Consider the following 26,797-nt stretch of genomic DNA (forward strand, 5'->3'; position numbering starts at 1 on the left):
CCTAGAGGGGTGGGATAGGGAGGGTGGGAGGGAGACGCAAGAGGGAGGGGATATGGGGATATATGTATACATATAGCTGATTCACTTTGTTACACAGCAGAAACTAACACAACATCGTAAAGCAATTATATTCCAACAAAGATGTGAGAAAAAAAAACAAATAACCCAGTTAAAAAAATGGGTGGAAGAACTAAATAGACATTTCTCCAAAGAAGACATACAGATGGCCAAAACAAACACACGAAAAGATGCTCAACATCACAAATTATTAGAGAAATGCAAATCAAAACTACAGTGAGGTATCACCTCACACCGGTCAGAATGGCCATCATCAAAAAATCTACAAACAATAAATGCTGGAGAGGGTGTGGAGAAAAGGAAACCCTCCTACACTGCTGATGGGAATGTAAATTGGTACAGCCACTATGCAGAACAGTGTGGAGGTTCTTTTAAAAACTAACACAGAGCTACCATATGACCTAACAATCCCACTCCTAGGCATATATCCAGAGAAAACCATAATTCAAAAGGATGCATGCACCCTGATGTTCATTGCAGCACTCTTTACAATAGCCAGGACATGGAAGCAACCTAAGTGTCCATCAACAGAGTAATGGATAAAGAAGATGTGGTACATATACACAATGGAATATTACTCAGCCATAAAAAGGAACGAAATAGTGCCATTTGCAGAGACATAGATGGACCTAGAGATTGTCATACAGAGTGAAGTAAGTTAGAGAGAAAAACAAATATCATATAAAATCGCTTATATGTGGAATCTAGAAAAATGATACAGAGGAACTTATTGGCAAAACAGAAATAGAGTCACAGATGTAGGGAACAAACTTATGGTTACCAAGGGGGGGAAGAGGGGGTGGGATGAACTGGGAGATTGGGATTGACATATATACACTATTACGTTAAAAATAGATAACTAATGAGAACCTACTGTGTAGCACAGGGAACTCTACTCCACGATCTGTGGTGACCTAAACGGGAAGGAAATCTCAAAAAGAGTGGATATATGCATATGTATAACTGATTCACTTTGCTGTACAGCAGAAACTAACACAACATCGTAAAGCAATTATACTCCAATAAAAATTAATTAAAAAATATTTTTAAGAAGGTATACTGTGAAAAACACTTGTCTCTTGAACCCAGTCTCCCACCCTTCTCATTCTCATTGTTGCACATTAATGAGGGCAACCCCTTTAATTTTTAGCATTTTCTTTTGGTGTTTACCTTCATATCTGTAAGTAACCTACTGCTATTTCTTAATTTTTCAGTTTGAGCCTTATCCATTTGCTTCTATGGAAGATAATGATAGCTTTTTTCCTCTCCCTCTCTCTGTGCATTTCTTTTACCAGCTCTTCTACATTTTCATTTTGGGTAGTTTCATCTGACGGTTCACTTCCACAGTTTTCATCTGTACGTAATACGCAGTTAAACCCATCTATTGAGTTCCTAATTGCAATTGTATTTTTTAGGTCTTCAATTCCCATTTGTTCTCTTTTATACTTTCTAGATCTCTACCAAAATTTTAAATCTTGCCTTTTATTTCCTTCAGTATATTAAGCATATTGTAGTTTTATATTAATTTGTCTCCTGTATGCCTGGTAATTTTAAAATTAACTGTTTGATGTTGTAATGAAAACTGTAGAGATACTTTGAGGCTTAGAACAATGTTGTCTTCCTCTGGTGAGACTATATATTTGCTTCTAGGAAAGATGCTGGGGAAAACCAGCAATCCCGGAACTCCTTTAAATAGGCAGAGATTAAAATGGCTTAAAATGATGGTCTGTACTAGCTTACTTTTGTTCCCAGAATGTAGCTTTTCCTAGTCCTAACCAAAAGTTTGGGAGTCTTACCAAGTCCATTCTTCTCCAATTTTTCTCTCTCTAGCCTGTCCTGATTCCAATGTTTATCTTCTTAGACCAGTGAGTTTTCTGAAAGCTCCTTTCAGTTTTTCAACCTCTTCTGGTACTATATAGGAAAAGCAGTCACAAACGCTGGACGTATATTTCTCAATTTCCTTTTTCTTTTGGGTTGTCATCGGCTTTGTTTGCTCCGTCATTCCCTTAAACTCATGATTTTTCATATCTTGCCCAGCTTTTCTCCCTGTTCTTAGAGGGAAGTAGTTCAGAATGATATACTGAATTGAAAGGGCTTTGTCTGTGCTTGGTATACTGAGAGTTCCTGTTGGCCAAGCAATTGCCCTACCTCTTAATTTCCCCATTTGTGAGGAAAAAAAAGTCTGAGAATTTTAAGACCAGCAGACTTTGATTGTATGAGGGAGGGAGGTATTTGTAATTTACACAGCTCTTAAGTAATATGTACCAACAATCATTTTAAAAAATTTTTATTTTATATTGGGGCATAGTTCATTAACAATGTTGTGTTAGTTTCAGGTGTACAGCAAAGTGATTCAGTTATACATATACATGTATCTATTCTTTTTCAACAATCTTTTAAGGCTACAAGGAGGTATCTTTGAACAAGGACAATAATGTTCTTTCTGAAAGTCACTGCCTTCTCAAGACAGATTAAAATTTTATTTTTAAATAAAAAATTCAGAAAATTTTTAAAAATAAATTAAAAAAAATTTTTAAAAGACAGTGAAAAGTGTCATTATCAAACACAAGTCATGATGATAGTTAAATAAAAGGAAATAGGACTGCTCTGAGCACATAGGCATGATTTACACAGTGCCAGGAAGCATCTGTACAAATACATGAAAAAATAAGCCCCAAGGAGCTAAAGAATTAGAAAGCTAATGAACCTGAAATTTCTAAAGTAAGTTATTTGCTAATAAACCTTTTTTTCTTTGATGTGGAAGAACACATATGGATTCATCAATAAAAATGTTTTATATTTTATAAGATGGTTTCACTGTCAAAAATTACAGAAGCAAGTGAAGAGTAAGGAAAAAGGCAGCATTAGAGCTCCCATTTGACAGAGCACTGTACTACGTGGATCAGTTAAATTTGAAACCTTGGGGCCTCTCTGAGCGTGCCTTGTTTCTTTTTCTTTCTTACCTAAGAAAAATATAAAAGATCTTAAGATAGTGTCATAAAAATTTAAGTCTTTCCATAAGCCATTTTACCTAGATCTTCTTGTCTGTCAACACTAATAATCAAAGCTACCATCTACTGAATGCTGAATGCTTATTTTTTATCAGGCACTTTCTACATAGATTATCATGTTTAATCTTCTAGATGCATTATTAGTTCCATTTAAAGAGAAGGAACCAAAGGCTCTGAAAGATTAAATAACGTGCCCAGAATTAGCGCACGCACAGTTAAGGCTTGATTCCGGATCTGTTTGAATACAGTACCTATACTGTCGATAGTACAGAATACTACTTCAGCACTCACACACTTAACCACTCTTTGTTGAGTGACTACCATATGTAAGATAACTGTGCATGACACATGACCATGCCCACCCTCAGATAATGTTGTCCTCCCCTCCCAGACACACCTCAGTTTAATGTCCTAACATCTCAGAAGAGGAATTTTTTCTTCCAAAGCATGAGACAATGCTGCATACAACTTCATCGCAACTGACATTTAAAAAAATACCCCAAGTGTCATCCTATGGAGAGCTCTACTATGTTATATATGCCTCTCCAGTCTCTTTCCTTTTACATGAGACAGGGAAGATGAAATGGGACTAAGGAAGAATACGATCTGCTCCCTGATCAACATCATATAATACTGACGTATGTGTGTTGGGGATTTCATACCATTAATAAACTTTTACACCATGCATCTCTTCTTGTCTTTTCTCATTATATAAAAGTGTTTATTTCATTTTGTACTAGCTTATTATTAAAGATGACTGTCTACTGTCAGTGCACAAACAGGCAGAATAAATTCTTTAGTTGATAATGACAATGATAGGCATCCCCTAAAAGTGACATGAGTTGGTGTCTTAGTCAATGTGGGCTGCTATAACAGAATACTATACTGGGTGGTTTATTAACAACAGAAATTCATTTCTCACAGTTCTGGTGGATGGTAGTCTGAGATCAGAGTGTCAACATGATCAGGTTCTGGCGTGAGAGAGCTCTCTTCTGGGTTGCAGACAACCATTTTTCTCATTGTATCCTCACGTGATGGAGAGGGTGAGAAAGCTCTCTGGGGTCTCTTCTATGAGGACACTAATCTCATTCATGAGGACTCTACCTTCATGACTTAATTACCTCCCAAAGGTCTCATCTCCTAATACCATCACTTGGGGGGTTAGGATTTCAATATATGAATTTGGGGGGCAGGGCACAAACATTTAGTCCATTGCAGTTGGGTTGATGATGATGATGGTAATGGGGAAGAAGTTATAGATTTTTATGGAGGAGGGAAATTAGAACTTGAAAAAAAAAGCACATTTGATCCATATGAAGGAAGTTTTGCCTTAATCTCCCTCTGTGGTGACAAGTATTAACTGTATGCCTGAATAATAATTAATTAACAAAAACAATTTGCTAAAGCTAATTAAGAGCTGGAATAGGCAGAATGAAGGTGGAAAGGCTTACAAAGCATGCAGGAAACCAAGACATTTTTCTTTTATTTTCTGGCTAGCTCTTTAGTGACAAAGAAATCAAATCTCCTTTCATTTTGTCTCTAGCTTATACTGGAACTAATCATATTCAATCAGTAGAGCTGTCGCTCTAAATTCAGGGAAGGTGCTGACCCATCATGCTACCTAACATTCAATCAATAGCTTTCCTTCTCTCAAGGTGGTTTATAATCAATATGACCTATTGGAATCTCTCTTTTGAGTTTCACATTTAGCTATGCCGAAGTAAAAGAGGTCTCAAGTGAGGGTGGGGCTGAGAGGCTTACAGCTCTCTGTCAAGTACAAACCTTTGCTTCTGGAAGTCTCTTGATATCACTGCCACTGGTATCCTCTTGTCACTGAATGAGTCACTTGGTATGGCTTAGGAAAAGCACAGTCCATTCTGGAACAGCTATGACTTTTATGTGGTAAAAGAAAAGATGCCCACCATGATAAACTAGAATGTTATTCTCTTCTTATTTCCTTATTACTGTGAATTTATTTTATAGATTTTTCACAATTAAGGCTAAGACATAAGGACTCTGCTCTCTCATGCCAGCTGAAGATACATTTCATCATCCTTTTGTCAGTGCTCACCAATAATATATAAAGCACTATAAAAAGTAGTTAAGAGGACTGACAATAGATCAATGAGTTGAAGCTTTAAAACATGTCTTTTACTCTAACACACAGAAAAAAAGAGATAACGTTTTGAAAAATGAAAAGCCAGGCATAGCTGTTTCCATATCTTGGCAACTGTAAATAATGCTGCTGTGAACACTGGGGTGTGTGTATTTTTTTGAATTAGTGTTTATGTTTTTCTCAGAGATATACCCAGGAGTGGAATTGCTGGGTCATATGGTAGTTCTATTTTTAGTTTTTAAAAAAAACTTCCATACTGTTTTCCACAGTGGCTGCACCAGTTTACAGTCTCACCAACAGTGTACAAGGGTTCCCTTTTCTCCACATCCTTGCCAGCATTTGTTATTTGGGACTTTTTGATGATAGCAATTCTGACAGGTGTGAGGTGATAACTCATTGTGGTTTTGATTTGCATTTTCCTGATGATTAGCGATGTTGAGCATCTTTTCATGTGCCTGTTGGCCATCTGCATTTCCTCTTTGGAAAAATGTCTATTCAGTTCTTCTGCCCATTTTTTAGCTGTGCTTTTTTTTTTATGTTGAGTTGTATGAGCTGTTTATATATGTTGGATATTAATCTCTTATCAATCCTACCATTTGCAAATATTTTCTCCAATTCAGTAGGTTGTCTTTTTGATTTGATGCTGGTTTCCAGGCATAGTTGTACTCAAAAACAAGGTAAACATCATATGGGCCAGAAGTGGAAGAGAAACAATAACCTTCTAGTAAAGGAAGCTCAAGGGAGAAAAACGGAAAACAAAAAGATCTTCCAGGAAGTAAAGGATAAGGGTCAAGGTCCCAAGCTAAGAGAGCTTCCTTGTATTTGAAAGAAGGCTAAACAAAGCTGTGATGTTCCTGAGGCTACAGTCTACACACAGGCTTGTGCCAGTGGTGGTGGACATTGTGGTGGTGAAATAGAGACTGTCATGTAGACAGGCTCCAGGCCAAGCCACTGCCCAGTGTGATGATTGAATCTACATCACCATGGAAAAAAGGCTCAACACTTGATTCTGGACTAGTGATTTGCTCAGGGTGAAGACAAACGGAAAAAATGCTAGACAGGGAGATAAGAGCACTGAGAATGAGAGAAAAACATACCCCACACCTGATTAATTTATCATTTAAAATTCCAAATGCAACCTCAAACAATTGGTTAATGAATTCATTCTTGAGCATCAATAGAGCTAAATAAAATTGATTAGAAAATGTGCCAAGACCCTTGTAGAGGTGCAGGATAGGATAATATATATAAAACAAGGATTATGTAACAAAAACATGGAGATATGAATCGAGAATTGTAGATATGAATAACCAATTCTAAATCTTGGAATTGAAAAGTACAGTCACTGAAATTAAATTTAAAAAGTAAGGATTCCCAGGTGGTGCAGTGGTTAAGAATCCAGCTGCCAATGCAGGGGACACGGATTCAAGACCTGGTCTGGGAAGATCCCACATGCCGCGGCGCAACTAAGTCTGTGCACCACAACTACTGAGCCTGTGCTCTAGAGCCCGCGAACCACAACTACTGAGCCCACGTGCTGCAGCTACTGAAGCCCGCACGTCCTAGAGCCCGTGCTCTGCAACAGGAGAAGTCATCACAATGAGAAGCCCACGCACCAAAATGAAGAGTAGCCCCCACTCGCCACAACTAGAGAAAGCCCGCATGTAGCAACGAAGACCCAACGCAGCCTAAATAAATAAGTAAATGTATTTAGAAAAACTATATTAAAAAAAGTAAGTAGATAAGATAAACTTGCTTTGCCAAAGGCAAAAACAGAATTTGGAAACTGGAACATACCACTGAGGAGGCACCTCAGAGAGATGAAGAGATGGATGAAGAGATGAAAGATATGGATGGAAATAAAAATAAGCTTGTAGAATTGCACAGAAACATTTGTGTGTGTGTGTGTGCATGTGCACACGTATTTTTTTTCTCAGAGTAGAAAATAGAAGGACTGGTAGAGAAGAAACATTTGAAGAGATGATGGCAAAAAACTTTCCAGTATTTAAGGGTCAAATCTTCAGATACAGTAAAGAGAAATTTAAGAAAATAAAAAATGAAAACACAGTCTTAAAAGCAACTAGTGAGAAAGACAAATTACCAATAAAGGAATAATAATCCGACTAACAGCAGAATTTTATCAGCAACAATTGATGCCAGAGATCAATGTACAAAGGAAAAAAAACCTTGTCAAATAGATTCTTATACTCAGCTAAACTAGCATGCAAGACTGAAGGTGAAATCAAGATATAGTCAAATATACATAAACTATGAAACCTCTAGCATAGAACTTAAAGGGATATAATTCAGCAAGAAGAAATACAAACCAAGAAGGAAGCAGGGAGATACAAAAAATAAAAGAAGAATAAAGAGAAATTCACGCACTATTTTGATAACTAGTGAGTAGTTAATTACTGAATGACAAAATTCAGCAACTTTGTGGAAAGAAGAGAAGATCCAAAATTCTACACAATAATTAAAAATGACAGGTGTGAAGAAAGGTTAAGAGATAATAGATGTGTGATAGGGTCCTTGTCTTATTCTTGAGGAGGACCAAGATACTGATTTCTTTCATTATTGTTAGAAAAAGATAACATTTATTTGTTAGGGTTAATAACAAATAAAGTAAATAAATAAAATCTATGGCCTCCAAACAAGTATGGGAAAAATGTACGTAAGATAGCAGTGGTTGGAGGGGGGCTTGGAGAAAATTTATCAATCCAGTACAAAGCAGAAAGAGAGAAAACTAAAGAAGAAAACAGTATAGTATATAGGAAAGACATGGTAGAAGTAAGTCCATATATTTCAATAATCAGAGTAAATTTTAAAGATTAGTCTTGGTATGGTTGGTTGAATAACAGCCCTCCAAAGATGTCCATATCCTAATCCCTGATATCTGTGAATATGTTGTTTTACATGTCAAAAGTGACTTTCAGATATGATTAAGGATCTTGAGATGAAGAGATCATCCTGGATTGTTGGTGTGGTCCCAATGTAACCACAAAGTTCCTTATAAGAAGGAGGCAAGAGGGTCACAGTCAGAGAAGACGTAAGAATGGAAACAGAGGTCAGAGAGCAAAGATGCTATGCTGCTGCTGGCTTTGACGGTGCAGGAAGGAGCCATGAGCCAAGGAATGCAGGTGGCCTCCAAAGCTGGCAAAGGCAAGGAAGGAGATTCTCCTCCAGAGTCTCAAAAAGGCACACAGCCTTATAGACACATTTTAGACTACCGACCTTTAGAACTGTAAGATAACAAATTTGTTACAGCAGCAATAGAAAACTAATGTACTCATCAATTAAAAGACAGAGTCTATCATTAGCTTTTAAAAAATTCAGTCATGTGGTGTTTTAAGAGAGTCTAAACAAATCAGCACACAAAACAAACCAATACATACCAAAAAATCCTGAAAATTAGGGAATGAAAAAGATATACCATGCAACTGCTAACTAAAAGAAAGCTGATGTAGCATTATCTCTATCAGGCAAAATAGAATTTAAGTCAAAAAGCATAAATAGGGGCTAAAATGGACAACTCATTATGAAAAAAGGAATAATATATTGAGATATATAAGTCATGAATTTATATGCACCTACCAACACAGCTTTTAAATATATGGAGTGAAAGTTGACATAATTACAAGGAGAAATGGAAAAGTGGGAGATTTTGATAAAATTATATCAGAAACTGTTATATCATACAAATAATTAAGGCAGTAAAATATGTGAAGAATACAATCCATAAGCTTGATTTAATACAAACATGTGTCGGGAATTCAAAGCAGAGACCCTTGTCACTTGAAGGAGACAGGCATATAAATAAGTAAATATAAAAAGCGGGGGGGGGGTCCCTACTTATACAAGAAAATAACCCAATGGCTTAGGATCAGAAGGAGATGTGAAAGCCTGATGAGTCCCTTGATGCCACATCACTGTGTATTTCTATGGCAAATGACCAAAGAAATGTTTAAAAAGAACTGCTTGAACGAGACATCAGAATTACTGCTTCCTGGATCCTGGAAACTCTATAAAGATCTAACTGCAAGGGCCTCTCTTGCAGATCACAGAGGCAAAGGCCGCTGTGAGGATGTTTTAGTGCCAGCTGAATCCCAAGGTGTCACTGACACCTGTACACAAGTTCTCGAGTTAACAGTACCTGAGGTTGAATTAGAGCCAAGAGTAAATGAAAAAGAATTCCAAATGCTTCCAAACAAGTGCTGAGCAATGCACTTGCTCCACCTAGCAAGGGGCACCCATACAAAGAAGGCATCTATCTTCCAGCCCAGGGCTGAGGTCCCAGGGGCCAGGGACCATACCCTCGCCCTCATTTCTGCTGTCATCCGGAGAGAGGGACTCTATCTTCCCGAAGGAGTGCCGTGTGCACAAGCAGAGCCCACACACTCTTGCCAAAAGGGTCTTTCTATGCTCTGTTCTCACATTCTGATATTTTTTACCCCACGCAAACCAGAGGTGACTTACTCTATTGTTTGGAGTCCTTCAGCTTAATCCAAGTAAGTTGGCCCATTCAAAACCTCAAGGGGAGGCTGATATTTCAAACATTCCAAAGCAAAGCATGACAGACGGCTGGCAGTGGGTGCCGCATCTGGGGAGGGTGGACTTTTTGACTGGCAGTCAAAAGAGGGGAGAGAATGACCCCTCCTTTTTGGGCACCCAGCAGAAAAGAGAAGAACTTCCAGACCTGGATTTGTAGTGATAACATAAGAAATGAAGACTGTGCCCTTGGCCCTACTTATTTCTGAGTGAGCAAGAAATTAAATGCAATAATTATCTGACCACGACTTACCGGGGTACTGAGCGCTGGGCTTAGGGAACAAACAACTATTAACTGAAACTCTTTCCTAATGTTTAGTGATTTCTGTAAGGATGAATTTGTAGATTCAGTATGGTACATCAAGTTGAAATTTAATAAATGGTATTTCAATTTCTTTCCACTGTAGTTAATTTCTAAGTTAGTGTAATTCAATTTCTATGATATTAACACACATAGTATTTAGTAGGAAATCCATCAAAAATCCCAGCCGAAATATGAAAGGAGTTTAATTTTCACCTATGAGAAGTACAGTTGAAACTACTTTTATGCTATAAAGGTAATCAACTCAATAAACGCCAGTTTTCCAAGAGGAGACTGAGGGAAGAACATCACACTTTTGTCGCCTTGGAACCGGAGCTTGCTGTTTTAAGATGATATTAAACAATCAAAAGATGGAATCATGAAAACCTTTATGGAAAAGAAAAAGTCCCATTTTAACAACCAGATGGGTCATTCAATATATATACTATATTAGTAAAAAAAACCAACAGATCCTTGATGTGCTTTTGTTTCTTAAAATGTACCAAAAGTTGCCACAAATTGTGAAATCTGGAGATATCTGAAAATGAAAGGGGAGGCAGTGAGGAAGGGACTCCTTGCTATATTTGTATGTAAGCATTCTTGTGGTTTCTGCCCATCTCCTTCCTCTGTAATCCACTGGGACCCTCTCATGCCCCCTCTCATCATCTCAGACAGGTTGGCTGACTCCTCCTACCCACTGTGAACTCTGCACATACAAAACTGGACCGGAAGCCACATTTCCTAGGCAATACCCCATGCTTCCACCAAACACACCAACTGCGACTCATTGGATAAAGACTAGAGAAGGTGTCATTTTCTGTAGGATTTTTCTTTAAACATTATTCATCATACAAGATCGACAAGGCACTAGATCAAGAGTGGGCTTGTGTCTGAATCTCATGTTCAAAAGAGCAGTGACTGTACAGGAAATCACTGTCTTTACAAGGAGTAATGACAAATGATAATATAATAATAATGATACTGATAAATGGCTCCTAGTTGGGACCAATGACTCTGAGGAGCCATTACAAGTCCATAGAAAACTATGATCCTATTCCCTCTGATATTTTATAAAATTAACAATAATTGACTTTTCAGAAATATCTGACAAATGCTGAAACCAAATGTTCCCACTCATTCAAATGTCAATTAATTTGGAAATAGGAGAAAGGCTATACTATTTTAAATTTTATATTTAAATTTAGAAAACTTCTTCTAAAATCAAGAATAGTTTCAATTACTGGATTAGAAATTCCTAAATTCTGCAAAAAATTGGTATCTCTGTTTAAAAAATTAGCTTATAGAAAGAAGACTAGCAGATCTAAGTGTCATTATAAAATACACAGAAATAAGATAGACTCATTTCTAGAACCAATTTATAACTATTTTTCTATCTATCTTTGTTTTGCTGTGTTCTTTAATTTCTACTTTTGGCAACTACCATCTTGTTGTATTTCCTACATCCTTATAAACTACATTAAAATATTGCCAGAAGGAAGAGAGAATAAAAATAGAATAAGCATACTAACAAATCGGTAGCCAAATGGCTTCAAATTAAATACAAGGAAGCATTTTCAGTTACAGAGACATTTAAAAAGTGTTTTCTGGAAGTGCGGGGCTGGGCTCAGGAACAGTTCAGTAAGGAGATCTCTGAAGCATCTCCCTGAACTGGGATTATAGTCAATACATTGGCCTGTTTACCAAACTACACGTATATTGTGTTTCTAAATCAACAAAAAGATTATAATAAAGAGGAAGTGGGGATGAGAATAACATAGTTTAATGCAGTTGAACCATTTAAATCTCCGCTTCTGGTGATCATTTTCAAAGGCATGTTGCTAAGATAAGGCCACTGACTATTAAGATATAGGCAGAGCTGTGTTTTCAGTGACAGTTCCACAATCTACTCACCATGCATGCCTTGAATAATGCGGGGATTAAGGACTGGTTAGACAGGTTGAGAATCCTGAGGGAGTCCTTCAGGACGTAGATATTGCCAAAATCAACCTGAGTGGGATGTACGTAGATAACTGGGCCTTCTCCAATGCTCCTTAAGTGACATACCTGCATTCCATGTAAGAGAAAGAACACAGGAATGGCTGAAAATGGCTGGCCTTTAAAATCAAATTAAAACAGAAGCTTTTAAGCATCCCTTTATAAAAAGCAGGGACATAAAAGCGTGCTCATTAGAACTGACATCCCTTCTCCCCGGTACTCTGTGGTCAAAGGGCACAGGGATGGCCATGCTGATCAGACCTGGAATTCCTCCCTTAAAAGAATGATCCACTTCCCTGGGTCAGTCCAGAGCCGTGCACCCGAGGGGAGACCAGAATAATGGTCCTCGATATGCCACCCAGCACTACAGCCTCAAGAACACTTAGAGGTTAAGGACCAGCACTTCAGAGTTGGATGTGGCTGGACTGAGTCTCAGTTCTGTTGTATTAGCAACACGATAGGGCCATCCACTGCACAAAGTTGTGCAGGTTGGGGACTGAAACCCACCTTGCTCTCCTCCCCTTGCCCTGTGCCCTCGGCCAGGCACTGTGTCTGCCCAAGGAAGGGGGTCTTTCTCTTTCATAAAGTGCTTCCTGCTCAGCAAGCTACCCTCTCATGTGCTGCATCTGTGCAGGGCAGGCACAGTGTAGGCTAGAAGGGTACCTGGACTGTGGCACCTTTCAGTTGGCCTGCCTTAGTGATGCTGCTTTATAAGTCAGGCTTACCTATGGCATCTTATATGGAAGACATAAAATACTCTCTGAGCAATCAGAATCACTTCAAACAAATGTATGCTGACATCACCCAGCTTCCAAGTAAACCCGATGTCTAGGAATTCACAGCCTGTTGGGCAACTTCCTCCAAGATTCAAGATTCATCCTTCGATTCAGCTCAAGCAGCAGAGAGATCTCCATATCTCCCTCTTCCCAGGCTTGGAGAAAGACTAAGACTTTCAGTAGGCTAATTTGGGATATAAGTCCAATTATAGAATATGTTATAGCATATAGTTGTATATATATCGAATAATCTACAGGAAAAGATCTGGTGAGCAGTGAGTAAAACCAATCTCAGAGCCCACGTGTAGCAAGCTAGGGACACCCAGCTTTGTACTAGGAACAACTGAGGAGGGTGTTAAACATACAGATGTGCTGGTCCTCTGCCCTCGGAGATTCTGACTTAATAGGTCTGGAGAGGGGTCAAGTGTGTCTGTATGTGTGAGAAAAATCAGTTGCTATAAAGCACCACTTTTAGATGTAACCACAAACAGATTCCCGAAGTAACAGCCCTGGTATTTTACCACTGCAGAGTGAAAATGAAAAACTCTAGAACTACCAACAACTAGAGGATATGCAAATATGCTGAGTGCCTTACATACGAAGGCTGGAATGTCCGGCAAGAAGTACGGCAATTATAACTACAATTCTGAAAATTGGCTCTCACCATAGGGGGGTCCTGGCTCCCGAAGGTCGAGATGTAAACTGTGGACCTGTACTCCCCAAGGACTTGGGTCTCCAGGGCCACAGGTATGTGAACGGTGCTGTGGGGAGGAATGACCCCACAGGGGGTGGGACTAGACAGCAACACAGCTGGTGCATCCTGATATACCTGGTGGGACAGAGAAGCCAGAAGCATAAGCAAGCCCCAGGTTCAGTATGAAATCAACAGCATGTTAGATCATTTTGAAACAAGCGTTGTCCTGAGTCTGTGGAGGGTTTTTAGAACTATATCATCGTTAAAGCAAGTGAATGGGGATGAGTACTCCAATTCAGCCAGAAGGAACTTTGGCTGAGTGAGGTGTGCAAAAGGCCCCAAATGCAAAGTGTGCAACCCAGCAAAGTGCAGAAATCATCCACAATGTGAGTTAGTTCAGGGTAACAGCTTCCCACAGCCAAGTTTCTTAAACTGGCCTTCCGCACCTTCACGCTTTATTCCCCATCCACTTCACCCCTTTGCGCTTCATCGGTAGAGGCCACTGGCATTTCCTGAACACATGACACTGTTTCCACCTCCAACCCTTTGCACTTGTGGTTACTCTTCCTGGAATGCCCACACCCTCTGACCTGCCTGCACACTCATCCTTATACCCCCAGGGATGCCCAGTGCCCCAGAGTCTGGGCGCTTGCTCTGTTCTCAGGGAGCATCCCGCAGTCCCTTTCCTCAGCGTGCACTGTCAACGCGTCCATCTTCTCCAAGGACTGCAAACTTCTTAGGGCACGACCTGGGTCTCTCCTCAATATGTGCCCACTTTCTGGCCCAAAACACATGCTCAGTACACGTTTGTTCGTTTTTGGTTTGTTTTTAAATATTTATTTATTTGGCTGTGCCGGGTCTTAGTTGTGGCATGCAGGATCTTTTTAGTTGTGGCATGCAGGATCTAGTTCCTGACCAGGGATCTAACCCAGGCCCCCTGCTTTGGGAGCACAGAGTCTTAACCACTGGACCACCAGGGAAGCCCCAGTACATGTTTTTTAAATGGGGAAACAGTTAGGTGAATGAATGAAGGAATGTTGTCCACTGTTTACGAACGTACGTTCCGAAGAACCCTGTTCTGCAGCATATTACTAAGCATTTATGCAACAACAACAACAACAACAAATAAAACTTTAAAAATCCCATGGTCAAATAAGTTTGAGTAACTGGGAAACACTTCTCAGAGCGTCGGCTCCTGGAGGGAAGGAGAGAGCGTGCCGGTTTCACTAGTCCAGGACACCCCGTGGTCTTTCCGCACCTGGTCTGGTCCAGCTTGGCCTAATCTAACTCAGCCTCCCTCAGCAGCAGTGCTCTGCCCAGCCTTCCTGGACCCCAAGGCCAAAGGAAAATCAGTAATACTGATTCCACCTTTATCTAACATTTTGATATCTTACTTATCATGGATTTTTTGTATTAGTTTTGATTTCTTCAAGTGTAGCATGAAAACATTATCTATCTTGATTACTGAGTGTTTTGGCTCTCCCCTAAATTTTGTGCTTGAGGCACGTGCCTCACCCTTTTCCCAGCCCAGCTGTGCACACACAGCTTCCCTATCACCCTGGGTGACTCAGGCTCTGCTCTGAGTTCTTGAGGTGACCGTGCACTGTGCAGGGCGAGCCTGTTCGGCTGTTGAACACTTGAAAGTTAGAAAAGTTGTCTCCTGTCACCCCCATTCTTGGCTTCTGGTTTTGTCTGAGAGACGCCCACAGAATGACTCGAATTCCCTTTTTTACACAGTAGACCCTTGACTAGTGGGAACTATTTCGTCCCAGCTAATTCTCTGTTCCAGATTAGACTTTGTGCTTGCTCCTCATATGACTTGGATTTCCAGATGACAGAGACTGACATTCTCGTTACTCCAAACATAATTCTTTTTTTTTTTTTTAAGTTTCCATTAAAAAATACCCTGTCAAGATCTGAAGACTACATTCCAGCACTGCTTTGATGTGTGGCTCCCTCCTTCCTTTAGCTGTGGAACACTGTGTTTCTCCGATGCAGCCTAAACCTGCCTTGGTTCTGTGGCCTCAACACTGGTCTTTTGGAAGGCCAATAGCACTATCCATTGCACCATGGAGTCACCTCACTGGTCTTTTAACTTATTTTGAACTTACAGCCAAATGAAACCCCCATTTGATTTTTTGCATGTATTTTTATTAGAGTACTACTTACAGAAATGAATTTTAAACCCAAATTCATCCTTGGTAAACTGCAGCTCATTAATCACCTTTCATTACTCTAGTCTATACAGATCTTTTTGAATCTTTTTTCCATCTGTGTTTAACGGCTTAGTCTCCCACCTAGCTAGGTGTAATGGCACGTGGGCAGATCCATTTCATAAAACATTAAGAAACGGTTCCTCCTTTCTCCTTCCTATATTATCTCTAGCCTTCCAGTCAAACAAGTTCATTTATGAATATTGCATTACCATATCTTAGTGATTCTGTTCAAGTCACAGCCATAGACATAAACGAAAACTTCTAGCTCTGCCTCATTTCCCATGCATGGTTAATGCACAGGCAATAATTTGCAGGTGCAACTTCTGCATGTTGCCCTAACTGACCCTTTCTCCTCTTTATAGAAGGCAACTTCCCTGGGAAATTAACAACTGTTTCCATCTGCAGCTGCTCACTCATACAGGTGGCAATCCAGCTGTAGCTTCATAACCCCGTCTCCAGGTTACCCCATGGTTAAAAGTTAGAATTACATACAGTCATGTGCTCAGGAATATGGCTCTTTCAAAGGTCTTCTCTTTCTCACTGAAGGAATCCAACTGAAGAAAAATCAACACTGGAAAAGGATAGAGTAACTCACCTGAGGCAGGACCTGATAGCATCCTGGGAGGTCGTCATGATTGACAAGCTGGATCATTTTCTCATATGGATACTTCAGGAAGCAGCGCCCACAGTTCACCTCTGTATTAACCACGCAGAGAGTAGGTACAATACACCTGCTCGAAGGAAGGAGTCCATTAAAGAATTCAAAAGGATGGAGGGAGAGCTTGTTTACATATGGAGGACACAGAGTCCCAAGTTAAACACATCTGTCACTGTCACACAGTAGTTTTCCTCTAATAACTACATTAATCATTTTCAAATCTTCTCTCCTGTCATCCCTCTCCCTAAGCCCCCAGTCACCACTTTTTAATCAAAACAGGGCTAGAAGCAGGACTCCTTAAACACTGTCTTCTGTGGGTAATGACTAACATTTCCATTGTTTTTCATATTTGGCCTTCCTTTGGCAAAGAGACCCCACAGTGCAAATTCCTTAGGGTTGTGGATCTGTTTCCCTGACAAACAGGGCCAATGCCACCAGCATGAGGTCCTGACTAGCTGTGACACTTTGGACCAGTCAGAGTCCCCTGAGGACTAGCAACAGCTCGCAGCATCTAAATAATGGTAATAATTCTAATTCCTATGCAGAACAGCTGCCTTGGATCAGTAGGCTCAGGCAGCTGCTCGACCCAGAACTGGCACTGTGACGGTGGTGCTCAGTGCGGAGGGGGTGTGATGGCGGAGAGGGAGGGAGGAATGGAAGGCCTGTGTGTGCAGCTGGCCTATTATTAGGTGACTTGGGTTTTATTTTATGTCTGTTAAGTCTCAAAGTCTGCCCTGCCCTACTGCACTATCACAATATAGTGCAATGGTGAGGAGTGCTAACGTTTGAATCAGTCAGAGCCCGGTTCAAGTACTGACCTTACCAAGTACAGCCTTGAGCAAGCTGCTCTCCCTCCCAGAGTCCCATTCTGCTCATAGGTAAAATGAAGGTAATTTTAGAGATTGATGTTAGCATCATTAACTCTTCTTAGGGAAACACAGAAGACGGTGTGAATGAAGAGTATGGCACGGAGCCGCGTGATGGCTCGGTAAAAGGTGATGAACCTGTGGTAGTGGGTGTCGCCAGCCACACTGCTGGCTCTCTGGGAGAATTACCTTGGGGAGCATGTTCTAAAAGCAGCTCTTCTGTTGAGAGTCTCTGAGCAGTTCTTACAGACTGCACCAAAAGCAGTGACATGAAAGAGAGTCTTGTTGACCTCAAAGTTTGGGTTTAGCACAAGATGAGTGTTCATTTTTAGCTAGAATGGAAGTTGTCAGTTGAGCCAATGATTTCGGTAAAGCTTATCCTTTACTACTTGCAACACTGTGGCTGAGAGGACTGATAGTATTTGACTGGGTCACAGAGAATACATGGTAGGTAACTCACAGCCTCCTAGAACCCCCCTCCCCTTTTTCTTAAAAATTCAGGATTTTCTACTGAGAGCTGCAGGGAAAAGGGGCTGGAAAGTATCAGAATAAACCCACATAGAAAATACATGCAAGACTAGACAAAAAGTCAAACTTTGGGATAGAGAGGACCAGACGAAAGAGTTTTCACTGTTTTTAAACAAACAATTAGGTCTCTGGAGGGAGTACTAAGCAGATTGTGGCAAGAACTTGACCTTATTTTAGGGCCGCCCTTTGACTTCACTCAAGCCCAAGACACAGGAAATGGTGCCAGTTACGATGGCCCCACCAACAAGCTCGGCTGCACATTCTTTAAGGTGCATCTTCCTAAGATTCATGGAAGTCCTAAATTCTAGGGATTGGAATATTGTCAGAGTTTTAGTAAGTACCTTTCTCTGTTTCCTTCAGATGGTATTTTCATACACACTCTCAAGTTCCAGATCTGGATATTTGTTTGCTTTGGCAAGAGTGTGGCCAATGATTTTACTTAGGATCATTGTCGTCATCAGTAAGTGACATACCACCCTCGGAAAGACTGTAACTTAGTTGGGGCGACACAGTCAACAAATGGCAGAGCCAGGATCTTAACCTGACTCCAGAGCCCACTGCTGCCTCTATTAAAACGGAGAGACACACGGGTGATGGTTCTGAGGAGTTTATGATGTTAGCAAGGGCCTCATTTTGGGGGCCGCCTGCAGCCTCCCTTAACGTCATAATGACAGTGTCCTGGAGCAGGGTCTTCCACTGCAGGGCTGCGAGCCTCACCCTTTCAGCTGCAGAACTCTGGGGTACTATCTTTAAAGATAAAAATAAAAAACAGCAACTGTTCACCTCTTCCTGCTAAAACCTTGTCAGCTGTATACACGGCAAGTCAGACCCGTTAAAGAGCACTATTATTCTTAACACTGCAAAACACACGCATCCCTCCTCTTATCTCCACCAAAGGTGCATTTGCTGTTCCAAAGCTCTGTCACTCAAATATCAGATTTAGCTTCCTCTCCCAGGAAAGCAGAACAAACGCAGTGTGAACTGGTTGTAGGCGTGCTGCCTTCTGGAGAAAGAGCCCATTACTGGCGGCTCCGGGAAGACTGGGGAAGAGAAAGCAGGTGAGTGCAATACCTCGCTGTAATTAAGAGCGCCAGCACTTCTTCCCCGATGCCCTCCACGTCTACCACCAGGGCCAGCTCGTATTTCTGCACAGTGTTGGAGCATAAGGTCACCTGGAAAGAACAAGGTGAAAAACTGCTCTTCTCAAAGGCCAGCTCTCCCTCTGCACAGGGGAGAAAGGGGCCAAGGGAGGACCACACTGATGAGTGTGGTTTCTAAGTACTTTATTAGGGGATGTATGGCGTTTTACATTTTTAGTTAAACAAGCTATGTTTCGGGGTTACTGCATGCTGAGTTTTCTCAAAGGCCAGGTTAGAAACCACCAAATGGCTTTTGGTACAATAGGTTTGCTGATTTCCAAGGGGGTTGTATCAAAGGAGTCATACACCTGCATGAGGGGAAACAGGGCCCTGAAGGATATGCAACATCAAACAAATTTTAATTACTGCAATTTAAATTGATCTCTACGACTCTGGGCTATATAAATTACAAAAATTCAATACACCAATAAAACACTACAGCTAGATTTCTCTTATGGCAAAATAAATGTCAGTTATAGAAATGGAATAAGAAATCGACTAGATAGCCTTTTTTTTTTTTTTTAACCAAAATCTTGTCGTTCCTCCCCACCTCCCATATTCATTATTAGAGAAGAAAATAAGAAGCTCCAAAGAAAGGTTAATCCAAGGACAGTATCTGGCCAGTATATTTTACCCTATGTTTTTATTTACTGTTGTGAAACTTGACATTTAGGCTTTTGAAGGCTTGTTGCAATTTTTAATTGTCTTAAAATGATTTGTACTGGAAGAGATACTTGTAAGTGCAGAAAACAGCTTCTGGCGTAGGTTACAGCTGTTCTATCTATAAATTATGCATCAGGTACTAATTAAAATTTTTTTGGTTGGAAAGGGAATTGTTGGATGCAAATTTAAGTCCACACAGACGTGGTTAAAGTGCAGATCAGGAGGGAAAACTGAGGCTTGGAGAAAGCTTTTCAAAATACAAAGGAAAAATAAAGCAAAGAGGGGGTCATCGATTTGGAAGGAAAACTTGTCAGATTTGGAGACAAGCAGCTGCCCCAGTGCACAGATTCCTGGAGTGACGCTAACCCTTGTTTATGTCTCTGAGCTATGGTTAGAACAAGTGGTTCTGGCAGAAGGCTCCTAGATAGATGCTCTGTCTTCTAAAATCTTCCTGTACTAATCTGGGAGAAGCCCCAAAAAAGGGGGGAAATGGTAGGTAACATGTAAGCTAAGCATTATTAAGTAAAAAATAAATTAACTCATTGCAGCTGCACTTCTTCTTGAGCAAGTCACAGTTAGCAACTGCTCTGATCTGAATGATTGTGTCCCCACCTCCGGCCCCAAATTCACATGCTGAAATCTTAACTCCCAATGTGATGATATTAGGAGGTGAGGCCTTTGGGAGGTGATGAGGTCATGAGGGTGGAGCCCTCGTGAGCAGGATGACTGCCTTTATAAAATAGGCCCCAGAGAGCTCCCTTGCCCCTTCGTCACGTGAGGATACAAGGAGACGTCGGCAGTCTGCCACATGAAAAAGGGCCTTCACCAGAACCCTACCGTGCTGGCACCCTGACCTCGGACTTCCAGCTTCCAGATTGTAAAGAATAAATTTCTGATGTTTATAAGCTACCCAGTCTCTGGTATTTTGTAGTAGCAGCCCAAACAGACTGAGAGAGCAACACTGGGAAACTACAACGATGTGTGATATCAAACCTCACTGGATCCGTGGAGAAGCCCTGAGAAGAGCTGAAAACTCCCAGAATAGATTTAGGATGAGTAGATTCATGGTGAGATATTATGAAGCATTAAAAGCAAATCTGGGGGATAAAACCATAGCTGAATTAAATATTCAAAGGTAATGACTAAAGAGAAAACTATAACCTTAGCTATGAAGTCTTATGTTTTTCCTTTTCCAGAAAAGATCAAATCATTTAAATTTAGCAGCCTTCAGTATTGCTAGACCTAACTGTTCGGAGAAGCAAAAGTAAGTGAGGGAAGACAGCTAAAATCTTTCTCAGTTAGATGTGAAATAATTCTGCTGGTGGCACCGTGAGGCCATAAGCAGAGCATCACACTGTGGACCTTAATATAAAGCACTGTTAGGAATACCACACATCCACATTCGCCATGAAGCCCAGATTCAGATTCAAAATACGAATAAACTGGTTATCATCTGTGGCATAAATCTGGATACTTCGTGGTATAAATAATGTGAGTCTAACGCAGGACCTAATTATCAACAAGTTATTAAATATTTTTATGTTAGTACTGATAGGCGTACTATCTGTTTAGAGCAGTGTTTTCAGCAGAAGTTGCTAGAATCCACTGTTCTGGTAAAGGCAATGCATTTAGATAGATGGAAACCCACTGGAGCAGTGTCAGCGCTTTTGCCCAATATATTTGATCTGGTTTCTTTTGCTTCAGTAGTTTATTTCCTTATGGAAACAGACCCACTTTTCTATGTGAATTAGAGGCACTCCCTCCCATTGACACTGGGCATATAAAGCAAACTCTAGATGTGGTCCCAATAACTACATGACAGTTCAGCTGCTTGGCCACATGTGCTGGAAGGCTGTGCACTTTACCCTGATAGCAGCAAATCCTTGGGAGCGAATGGTGCCACAGTCGGGGGTGATGGTGAATTCCTTTGGTCTCATTACGGGTACTTCATCCTTGTTCCAATATGATTTTTTGTTGTCTGAATACTGCTCACAACTTGAAATGCTTTTATGGCCAACACCATCCCCAGGCACACGCAGTTTGAAGGTCATGGGGACCAAGGAGGTATTATTGAGGGAACATATCAAGGTATGAGGAAACCCTGGAAAACAAAATGTAAGGTGAGAAATAAAAGCCCCACAAGAGCTTCCCTTTAACTTCAACCTCCCCTTGCACTGCCAAACCTCTTAAATGAATTGTCTATGCACTTAAACACTACTTGCTTAATTCCAACTCTCCCCAGTATTGTTTTCAGTTGCACAATCAATAAATGCATTTCACTCATTCATTCATTCAGTGAATACTTACTATGCATTTACTATGTAACAACAATAGACATGAAACAAATCCCTCCACCATCATCCAGACCCCTCTCTAGAGGCAGTCTCTATAATCAGTTTGCTGAGTAATATTCTAGAAGCACATTGTGCAATTAATTTTCACACAGACATACAGATTTTTTTCCCAAAGAACAGAGTTATATTTGCTCTTCTTATTTGCCAGTGTGTGAAAGGAGAAGCCTCTACAGTTTTGCCCGCTGTGTGACCCAGAGCCTGCCAAGACATTATATAATTCATCCTAGACTCGTCTGAGGCTCATGTTCTCAGGGTCGATGACACAAAATAGAATAATAGCCTCTCCTGAGAGAGACTTTACGATCTACTTTTGAGCCAGCCAGAGACTAATACATCGGCTTTCGCCTCCCTTAGACAAAGCTGCTTTTTAATGTTATTTCTAGCCCTCCTACATTCAGTTCAGGGAGACTCATGTTCCTTTCCTAGAGATGTGGATCCTACTTGCCTGGTAAACAATAAACTGAACTCTGATTTTGGATTCCCTAGGTGGCCAATGTATCTGCTACCATTTTCAGAACAAGAATGATCTACACTCGTAAGAGAACAAATATGCATATTTCTACTGGATGTAAACACTTCTCTTTCTACATTGAACACTACTGCGATAAAATACAATTGGTCTCCTGGAGTTATTACTGCAGTACTGCTGGGGATATTTTGAACCGATCTACTTCACCCCATGTCTGAGCTTTTGTCTACACATTAGGACTGTTGGAAGAAACACATTCATGTCTCCTTTGTGATTCTGCACCTGCCAATCTACTTGGAAGAGATCTTTTATGGAAAAAGAATTGTCTGATTAAGGGCTCTTGAAAGATTATTCTTGGAAATTCCAGAGGTATTTCTAGAAAGTCAGTTTCACAATCATGTAACTGTTACATTTGACTTTTCTGAACTTTCCCAACAATGGCTCTTGTTTTACCTGACCATTTATGGGATAAATACTGTTCAAACATAGGGTGTGTTATGGAAGTGGATCCTATAAAGATTCAGACAGGTCTTTCCAAACCATTGCCCAGACTACTTCCCTGAAGTGTTTTTCTGAGAATAAAGCCAACTACAACCTCCTAGCTAGAACAATTCCTTGTACAACTACTTGTAATATCCCATATTGCTTATCCAGGAGCCTGAAGAAAAGGGATATTATTTTATTAAAGCCTGAAGGCTCATTAACACAAATGTTATTCCTAGGTTTCTGGTTGCACCAAATCTGAATTACTACCCTATCTGTAGTCCAACTGAATGCAAGTAATTTACAGTGTAGACCTCTATACTCCCTTCTTTAGCACCTAGTACATAAAAAAAAAAAACAAAAACAACACGTATGTGCCTTTTCTTGGAATAATTAACAACATGCTTGGCCAGAATGCCTCAAAGATTCAAAGAGACACCTTCATACCTCTCCTGGTACTTAAATAATGATTTAAAAGATGATAGTCTCATTGACTCTCATTCAATATGTGTATTGTCACCTGATGTAGAAAGCCCCTAAGAAGAAACTAAAGGAAACTAGGGGCAAGAGATCACAAGGCTGCAAAGGAAAAATTTCATTTCTGACAAAAGGTGGTACATTATTTGGAACATTATCTCTCTAAGAATGGACCCTAGCTAAGATGAGTGTTAAACTGATTCAGCAATACCCAAGACCAAAAATTAAATTACAATTGATAAGACTTTTTGGGATTCACGGGCTATTTTAGACAATGGATTCCTAATTTTTCTAGTAAAATAAAAATCTCCACAAAGCAAAGGGAAATGTGTTAGCAGAGCATTGTGCAAAACAGATGGTACTTTTGTAGCTGTCTACAGAAATAATTCACAATATGGGAGATCAATAAGCACAATTTGCAGAATCCATTCTGAACATAAAAAATTCAGACTTAGAAAACAAACATTACCTAAAATTGGGATCCTCTGTTCGTGTCAATGGTCTCTGGCACACCAACGATGACGTGCCCCAAAGTATGAGCTGGTCTTTGACAAAAATCTTACACCACAGGTCCCATCATAAAAGAGATGAGATAATTTCTGAATAAGAGTTGATAGGAAAATTTCTCCTCTGTAACTGGGGATGTGGCTGGCTCCTGCCTTACATTCTGCTATCATATTCCAGGAAAACTGTGCAGTGAGCTGTGGGTCTAAATCATACTCCAAAGAACCTTTCAAATACAGATGGGCTGTGCCAAAATTATACAGTTAAAATATGTTGTTGTAATTGTCTGTAAATTCTTGAGATGGATTTGAGCCTTCCTATACAGAAAGGCCACTGCCATAAATGTGACTAAGACATTGTACTCTATAACTTTCCCACCTAGGGAATATCAGCCTTACATAGAAGAGTTATAAAGAATCTTACAGTGTGTTAACCATGTGATAAAAAAATTCACAATTACAATCCTTGGGAAATGTAGAACACAAAAATAGTATTTTTGATCTTAAACTGGCCAAGTTCTCTGAGGCTCCTGGAGTTCTTTGGTGAAGAGTTTTACTTTTGGTTCTAATGTCTATCAGACCAGGTTAGCTCCCTCTAGAACTCAGACTATTCACCCTAGGAAATAATAACTAGAAGACCCATGGGATTACAAGTCTTTTATCAATCTGAATCAAGCTTGCTTAATGCAGGCATAACTACACATTGTCAAGAACCAGCTCATCTATAAGTTCAAGAAATCTTCCCAAAAAACTCACCCTCAGAAACTCTCCCTCTTTCAACCTCAAAAATCAAAAAAATATATCAATAGTCTTCTTTAGAGCCTTCTAACAACTGACCCTGCAGTTAATTAAGAGGTGAGCCTTTGGGTAAAAAGACGCCCAAAGAAACTGAATTACTGGCTGAAGACGAAAACAACTCTTGCTGGAGATCTTAAATGGAAGTTTGCTTAAAAAAAACCCAAAACTTCCAGAAATTGATGACCTTCAGCAACAGATTGCTATTCCAAGCTCCTCAGAACAAGCAGACTCTACGTGAAATTGAAAGACTCTGCCCAAGAGTGATGGAACAAGATTTTGCTACATACCGGGCATTATTGATTCTCATACTTTCCCTTGTATACTTTCCTTCTTTATCATTCTGCCATATTATTCTCTATTTACTTTCATAAAGTCATAACAACTCTGATATCCCCTATTGTGTCTCCCTTATTGTTAATGATAACTTATTCGGGTCTAGGCTTTGCCCATGCCTACTATAATGTCTTCTGCCGACCTTTCTAAGAACTTTCTATGATCATGACAATTAAGCTTTGGCCCTGACTCTCCACTTTACACTCTCCTAAAGTCAATTTAAATACTACCCCTTGAGTAAAATACTGCTAGTTCATACCTGGCCATGGAAGAGACAACTATCATGTATATTTTTTGATGCTTATATTTATTTATCCCAACAACTCCAACCTCAAACCCTAACTTCTCTGTCCAAATTATCCAATGGTCAAGTTCACTGAAAGCCTGGAGCCTTCCAAATTCCTTATTCTCATTCAGCAAATTCTTGTGCCTCCTGAAAAATAGTGACTTTGCAGATACTTATCCTGCCCCTTTTGGTCTATCACCTGGCATAATACCAGTTATGACTTGGTCCGTTTTATTCTTTGACCAATCTGAGGAGTTATCAAAGCCTCAGTGTTCCTTCAGGGACAATCACCACCCAAATTCTGTAATTTAACTCTCTCATGATACTGTAACTTCAGTCAAACTAATTAATTATTAGACAGGTCATCCAACAACCAATCAAAACCTTCACAGCCATACTTTAAATATTTTAGATACCAACCAACAGTACTATTACCTCTCACCTACTTTATGGTATTTATAATATCCTAACATCATCGATCCCCACAGACCCTGATGCCAAATCCAAATCTTCATCTCTAAGCAAGTAAATGCCATGTCTCCAACACTAGCCTGTAACAGATGGCTCTTCAGGAATGGGCCTTCTTGCCAATATGGGGACAATACTACCAACTTTAGTTAGCTTAATGTACTCCCCAGCTCTACAACAGTCTCTGAAGACCTCGTTTAACTCCACACAATATATCTGTCATCCTGAAATAACTAAAAAAGTCCTCCAATTTCTGGCTGACTCCTGTAACAGTTGATTTCTCTTTTGAATCTGGAACTAACTATATACACTTCTTAGAGTATAGTTTCAAATAAATAACTCTCCTAAGAACCGTGTTTCTTTGTGATAGGAGGCCAATCTACCTGGAGAAATAAGTGATGCTTTGTGTTGGAGTCATGAGGACTCTAGTTCCAACTCTGGAATTTGAAAATATACCATAAGACAATTTTGAAAGATTATTACAAAACTGCCCCTAACTTTGGCCATTACAGTGAAGAATCCAGAAGCACAGCAAAGGAGCTTGAATTTACTGAACCAGGTGTTTTGAAAACCTTAGATTTCCTATTGGCAAGAAAAAGGGTATGTTTTTATTAACATTTCCTGTCACAATGCAGAGAAGATTAAGGAATCCATATCCAAACTAAAAGAAAAGGCAACTTGGGTTTTGAAGGTGGAATTAGGAGGGTAAGTTCTCATATCTCAGACTTGGGAAATCTTGGGTCATGGCTCTGTAGTGTCTTCTAGCCTCTTATATCATAAGAGTCTAGCTGCTGTATCATCAAATGGTTCAGTAAGATATTATACAAAAGGAAAATAAACTATTTCTAATTTTCACCTAAGCTAGTTACCAAAACTTCTAGCTGGACCAACTATGAGGAACAGCTGTTGACTATTATCTCTATAGTGAAAGGAAACTATGAATAAATTACCCAGTGATGGCTTTTCCTGTATCCTTAGGGATAAGAGAGGACCAAATGGAAGACTGTTACTGGAAAAACCTACCTAGCCTTGGAGCA

At 40.0% G+C, this 26,797-nt stretch overlaps 1 protein-coding gene across 2 annotated transcripts in view; it reads right to left on the minus strand.

Moving 5' to 3' along the window:
- HYDIN (HYDIN axonemal central pair apparatus protein) overlaps positions 1–26,797 on the minus strand; it is a 348,607-nt gene that overhangs the window by 204,457 nt on the left and 117,353 nt on the right. For both annotated transcript variants that reach the window (XM_068527442.1, XM_068527441.1), the window contains exons 13-17: positions 21,455–21,690; positions 18,859–18,959; positions 16,331–16,466; positions 13,490–13,654; positions 11,966–12,118 (exon numbers count right to left, since the gene is read on the minus strand). In XM_068527442.1, coding sequence (XP_068383543.1) covers positions 11,966–12,118; positions 13,490–13,654; positions 16,331–16,466; positions 18,859–18,959; positions 21,455–21,690 — 791 coding nt within the window. The remainder of the gene's footprint in view (positions 1–11,965; positions 12,119–13,489; positions 13,655–16,330; positions 16,467–18,858; positions 18,960–21,454; positions 21,691–26,797) is intronic.

Source organism: Eschrichtius robustus, chromosome 19 (assembly GCF_028021215.1).
Source record: "Eschrichtius robustus isolate mEscRob2 chromosome 19, mEscRob2.pri, whole genome shotgun sequence".
Lineage (NCBI taxonomy): Eukaryota > Metazoa > Chordata > Mammalia > Artiodactyla > Eschrichtiidae > Eschrichtius > Eschrichtius robustus.